The sequence below is a fragment of the Electrophorus electricus genome, chromosome 8 (genome assembly GCF_041902795.1).
Source record: "Electrophorus electricus isolate QZ-2024a chromosome 8, ASM4190279v1, whole genome shotgun sequence".
In the NCBI taxonomy this organism is placed as follows: domain Eukaryota; kingdom Metazoa; phylum Chordata; class Actinopteri; order Gymnotiformes; family Gymnotidae; genus Electrophorus; species Electrophorus electricus.
This window is the reverse complement of record NC_137504.1, coordinates 32,011,117-32,016,982: the sequence shown is the minus strand read 5'-3', so window position 1 is coordinate 32,016,982 and position 5,866 is coordinate 32,011,117. Positions and strand designations below refer to the sequence as shown.

At 38.2% G+C, this 5,866-nt stretch overlaps 1 protein-coding gene across 3 annotated transcripts; it reads left to right on the top strand.

Moving 5' to 3' along the window:
- The first annotated feature begins 1,235 nt into the window (after nucleotides 1–1,235).
- Nucleotides 1,236–5,349, top strand: LOC118241592 (NACHT, LRR and PYD domains-containing protein 1-like). 3 transcript variants are annotated; one of them, XM_081719726.1, is made up of 8 exons: nucleotides 1,236–1,891; nucleotides 2,023–2,099; nucleotides 2,193–2,410; nucleotides 2,783–3,033; nucleotides 3,248–3,358; nucleotides 3,471–3,627; nucleotides 4,373–4,411; nucleotides 4,814–5,349. In XM_081719726.1, exons 1-8 carry the CDS (start codon nucleotides 1,844–1,846, stop codon nucleotides 5,083–5,085), a joined length of 1,173 nt encoding a protein of 390 aa, XP_081575852.1. In that variant the 5' UTR covers nucleotides 1,236–1,843; the 3' UTR covers nucleotides 5,086–5,349. The 3 variants fall into 3 exon arrangements, with proteins under 3 accessions (XP_081575852.1, XP_081575851.1, XP_081575854.1); XM_081719725.1 differs by having other exon boundaries at nucleotides 1,238–1,891; nucleotides 2,780–3,033; XM_081719728.1 differs by having other exon boundaries at nucleotides 1,240–1,684; nucleotides 2,780–3,033.
- Nucleotides 5,350–5,866: the final 517 nt, after the last annotated feature.

Here is a 5,866-nt window from a genome sequence, read left to right as displayed (position 1 = left end):
AGTATGCTACAGCGAGTATGCTACAGGCTAGGTGTTAACCACACACTAATGAGAAATTTTGATTAGACCACATACTAACCAATCATATGTAAACTACCCCATATGGATTTTTTTTTTTTTTGGATGAGGCATAGAATGGGAGATGGATGTCAGTCCTCCCAGAAGGAATTGTAATATATGGTGCATCATGTACAGGCTGCCCCTGCATCGGGGTCTAATGGGGTTCCGTACTGACTGTAAAAAGATGTGTGATGTTCTAAAGTATTTATGGGTGTGGAAGTAGAGTGGAAGAAAGGAATTATCCCAAAAGAGTGGCAGAGAGCAGACGGAATCTTAATACCAAAAGAGAAAGATTTGGACTTGTCAAAAACCTGGCTGTTACTATTACAGTAACATTAACTTTGAGTCATAAACAAGCACAAGCTTTCTAACCATAGATAAATGTCTAGATTTTATTTTTTAATGTGGAGGGAATGATGTTTGTTAGTGTGGTAGAATGGAGGCTGGTTGAGTACTAAAAGCTAATAATCTAAGAAACACGTCCAAGACAGGGATCCCAGGCTTCTCAGGATGTCTGGAGATTCAGTCAGCAAAGCAAGGGGTCAATTGGTATTTTTGGGTCTTGGTAATGCTTTTAGTTCAGTACCATACAATTATCTATTTGGGTTCTTTCAGGTACTGGATAATATTACAAGGGTGTTGAGCATATTTTGAAGCTATTCCACTGCATTAATACAAATGAATATATTACATCTTGGCAACATCATGAAATTTTGCTTGTGTATGGTTCTTTAAGTTAAAGTTAATGTCACTGTCAAAAGTAACACCCAGGTTTTTTGCATTTCTATCCTTCACAGTTGAGCCAGCACATTTCTCAGTTTATCATTCCCAATAACAAATACATTAGATTTGTCTTCATTTAGAGAAAGAAAACTGTAACCAATCCAGGATTTGTCCTCTAGACAATCAGAGAACTAGCATACCAAACAGAACTTTGAGGGTGAGTAGCTAAAGACATATAGAGCTGGGTGTCATCTGTATACTTGCGGAAGGAAATCTTTAAATCATTTTGTTTAAGATTCATTGATTGCCCTTCTTTCCGGTGTAGTGAATCTCCATGTGTGTGTAAGTGAGTCAGTACAGGAAAACCAAAGACTAGACCAAAATATAAAACCTAGAACATTGTCACGTCTACAGACCGGAACGTTCCCCGTTTCCCGGGCAACCTAGTTACTTCCGGGTTTTCGTCCGTCTCTATGGTTCCCTGTCTCCTCCCCTTAGTCCTCACCTGTTCCGAGTTTGTCCCTAATTGTCTTATTTATACCACGTTCCTACGTCTCTTGTTTGTCGGTCATTGTTTTGGTCATAGGTGTTTGTAGTTAGTGCTCGTTTGGGCTCGCTCTATGTGGTTCTGTTTGTTTCGGTCTCTCGCTTATTGTGTTTTTGGTCAGAATCCGTTTGTCCTAGATTCTCGCGCCTCTGTGTTTAGTTAGATCTCGTTTATCCTCGTGCATATGTGTTTAGTTATCTCCCGTTTAATCCTGCTTCCCCTTCCTCGCCCTGCATTCACATATGTTTTCTCCACGCGCTCTGTTTAGATATCTTCGTGATCTATGTTGCTTTAGTTGTCTAGTTCCGCTACCTATATCTTCGTCGCGAATGTTGTTCATCATTGTTGCTCTCAGTAAGTCTTTCTCTCTCTCTGTGTGTGTACGTGTGTACTTTGTTGCCCTCACTCTATTAGCCTGTTCCTCTTGTTTGTTTATCCTTGGTTCTAGTCGGTATTGTTAGTCTGTTTGTTAATAAAAACATTACATGATTCTATCCCACCGTCCCTTGTATTATGGCTTCCCAGAGTACTTTAGTTTCGTATAAACGGAGCACTTCGCAAGTGTGTTCGCTCAACACCCTCCCATCCCGCGTTACAAATATACATACATTCACAGTTCAGTTTGTGAGTTCAGCAAATGGAAAAATCCAGTCCAGTGTACTTTTTTAATCTACTGTTATTCACTTTAATAGGCCTCAACAGAAAGTAAAGTTTTCATTCCTAAAATGAAAGAAATCCATTTAGAGGGCATGCCTACGTCTACATACAGGTACTATTTGTTTATTACAGTTTTTACCATAACACAAACTGTTTAGCTGTGATATTCAACATGTTTTTGTATTCTGGGTTTTCTGACCTACAGCTTTCTGTGCCCTCATGCTGGTCAGTTCCAGTGTAAAATCACCAACATTGTGTTTGAGATGGAGGAGAAAGGGGAGGTGCAGTACAGAATCGTCTCCTGGGATACCCATCTCTTGGATGGCTTGGGTCACATGCAGCCTGCAGGACCCCTGTACGAAATAAACTGCTGTGAAGGTTCAGTCAGTCATCTACACCTGCCACACTGTGAGACAGTCTATGGTACAAAAAAAATCTTTATTTTTGGTGCATTTATTATTAAGATTTTTATTCTCCTATACTCAACCTGTATTTAGATTAATAATATTGCTGGAGTTGTATATTCAGCTGAATGCTATCAGTGTTCTTCACATTTGCCTGATCTGAACAAAACTGTTTTTTACCCTTTATGTAGGTTTAGTGTTCATGTGCGTTGAAGTTGGAAAATGATAATGATTTTTAAATTGTTAAATGATTTCTGAATTGTCAGCTTGTTGAAAAATCATCCCTTCGGTGGAATTTTCCTGCCTGATAGTTTAACCACTACTTGAAGACAATTCATGTTTAGATACTGTCTCTGAATAGGCTGTAATGTTTTCCTCTTGTTTACAGAAGAAAATCAGATGGAACTCACTGTGGCAAATTTTATTAATAAGGTAGAGACCTTAAAGCCACTGAAAGTGACAAACACACATGTGATTATTAGAATTCAGGATCACACCCTCTTTGGCCTCCTCAAAAACATGATCCATTACTCCAGCCCCATCAGTGCTCAAGTGTTGCTCTTCTATAAAGAAATGACTATTGAGAAAATCAGGAATAAACTGGACATACACTTGTTGCCAGGAAATGTACCAGCTGAAGAGGTAATCAGTATTTGTTAATGTAGTCATGAACAATATGTGACAGTGACTCCCCCTTGCTGGTGGTAGCCTCCTTAGTAATGAAAAGCAGTTGCACCTAGTGAATATCAGTGAATTGACCACCATGGAAGTAACTGTGGCGATCAGTTTTAGTGCGTTATGTAAATAGGAAATTTTATGTACCCCAGTGGCAAACATCCTGACACTTGTTATATAGGTGCAGAAAAAGCATGAAGGCAGTACATATTTTGAAACCAGCTCCAGATGCCAGCTGATTCCTGGTAGAAAATACAAAGCATCATGTGATCCATATGTACCCCAGCCAAAGGTAAACTACAACCTGAGCAATCTGATCAAAATGGATGAAACATTTGAAAGGTCTACAGTTGTCCTGTTTTCACACAGTTAACTTCTCTTCAAATGTTAATTTCCTTTTGAAGCATGCAGAGTTTGACAGTCACTATGGCCCCAACCATCACCCCACTTTTGTGGTCTTCTCTGAGGCTGACGTTGTTACAGTGAGTGTTTTAGATGAAGATGGAATGGAGGTGTGGGAGCCACATCAGGTCTTTATGATAAGTGAAAAAATGGAGAAATGTAAGTTGGATTTCTTTTACAAAGTTATTAACCGAATTCTCTAGTTTGTACTTCTTAGTGAGACGCTGCGTTAAAGGCATGATCATTATTAACCTCCCCCAGTTAACTAGTCACACTTCTCAGATGCATTTCAACCCAAGGTTTTGGTGAAAGATAGATGGAAAAATTAGCACTGGTACAAGACATTTTATAGTGTACAAGAAAAGGTAGATTTATTTCAATATGGTCAGTATGTATACTGTATATTCAAGTCCATTGCTGTAACAGTTATCGGAAGCTGTATATGTTCCGGTCTGCTTTTTAAAAATTTAAGTTAGTTTGGATTTTGAATAAGCTTTCTGTAGTTATTTGTTATTTGAACTCCATGTATGTCAGAGCCTTACTAGGAATGGCAGCTGTTGAAAAATAATTTCACCAGCTGTAAATAGTGTAAATGTTAAAATCTATAGATTTTTAAACTTTGTATGTGCTTCATGTTTCTGTTGGTACTACAGTTACATTAAAACTGTTGACATGCTGCAAGGAGCATGCATATTCAATACTTTTTTATTTTATTTTTTAAAATCTTGGCCTACAAACATAGGGCTGGTTTTCCCAGATATATTAATTAAGCTTGGGATAAATTGCAGTGCCAAAGGTTCACTACTGGCTCTTCTTTCGGTCAATGTGTAGACTTAATCTGTGTCTAGGAAACTAGCCTATAGTGTTTCGGACATTCAACAAGATGCTCTCTGTGTCACTCTAGGTCAGATTGCAGAGAAAACCCCACTCAAAATGCCAGCAGGTATGATGCTTCTTAATAAACTACAGGAATAAATAAACTAAACAAACTACTTGGTATAAATTAGGACCATCTGAGACTGTAACTGTCAGGTTGTCTCTTTGCTGGGAGTTTCTCAGTATTATTGAGTCTCAAACTCATAGTTAAAACTGATAGTTACCAAGATACAAATTACTGTCTAGTATTTTTTATGTGCAAACTAGTCTTCTCTAGACTTTCTAGTCTGCAGCCTATAGTTGTCATTATTTGCAGGCAACAATCAGAGCAATAAGCTGAGTCCATGTAAGTTAGGAACATTTAGTTTTCAGGCCAGTATAATGTTAATAAATGGGATTTGACTTATGATGTCTTTAGAATAAAGTTTAATCTGTACACATGAATGTGACTTGGGCCTTTGTGTTTCAGAAGTACACTTTGTGGATAAATACATGGACAAGCTCATCGGTCGAGTCACCTCAGTAATGGAGATAGCAGACTGTCTGCAAAGCAAAAACATGATTACTGATGAAACATATGACAAAATACACACTGAAAAAACCCCACAGGAGCAAATGAGGATCTTAAACCAAGCACTTAGGTCAGGAGGCCAAAACATGAAAGATGAATTCTATAAAATACTTAAAGAGAAGCAGCCGTTCTTAATAAAAGATCTGGAGTCTGAACCCAGCAAGGTGTAATCAAATATTTCATTAGAAGCTTTAACCATTTGGGACTGGCTGCCTTTGTAACCAAGTACAGAGATGTTCAATAGAATTAGATAACCTACATGCCATTATTAATACTTACAATTGCTTAAAACAAATGTCAATGTTTATAGTGTGAAAGCAGAATTTTTGAATTATTATTTTGAAGTAGACATGAGTTTATTATAATGAAATGTGTTAAAAAAAAAGAAATGCAGTGATACTGCAAAAACTAATTCTATAACATACAATCTAATAATAAATGGATTTTACTTTTAATAAGTGGTTTTATTTCATGTTTGAAGATACTGATCACCATTAGCCACTAATGTATCCCATAACAGTGTAAGGTGGGCTTGAAAGCAGGTCAGCTAGGTGACGACACCAATAGCCTACTGGAAAAGCAACCACGCTCTAACAATGGTGGGCCCGTGTGCAAAACAGTTAGATCTTGGATCAGGTAAAACAAAAGGAAAAAAAAGCTAAACACCACACCCAGCGTGGAAAAAGGGAGAACAAAGGATGCCACATGAAGAAATGGTAACCCCGATGCACTGTGGAAAACCAAACTAAAACTTCCCAAACAAAGCCAGAAAACAGGGAGGAACTTGAATGGCTAAGGGAAGCCTCAGGAGAGAGACAGACTTGAGAGGGAAAACTGGAGAGGAGAGAAGATGTGTAAAAGCACAAACACCCACACATACAAGAAGTGAGGTGTAGCAAGAGGGCTCACAGACCTCAATACCTGAAGTTACCAGCTAGGCACTTAGCTCAA

Coding starts and splice junctions, on each gene's coding strand:
- LOC118241592 (XM_081719725.1), top strand. CDS start 1,844: ATGGCTTCCCAGAGTACTTTAGTTTCGTATAAACGGAGCACTTCGCAA. Junction 2,411..2,779: donor ACACTGTGAGACAGTCTATG/GTACAAAAAAAA, acceptor TCTTGTTTACAG/AAGAAAATCAGATGGAACTC. Junction 3,034..3,247: donor GAAATGTACCAGCTGAAGAG/GTAATCAGTATT, acceptor CTTGTTATATAG/GTGCAGAAAAAGCATGAAGG.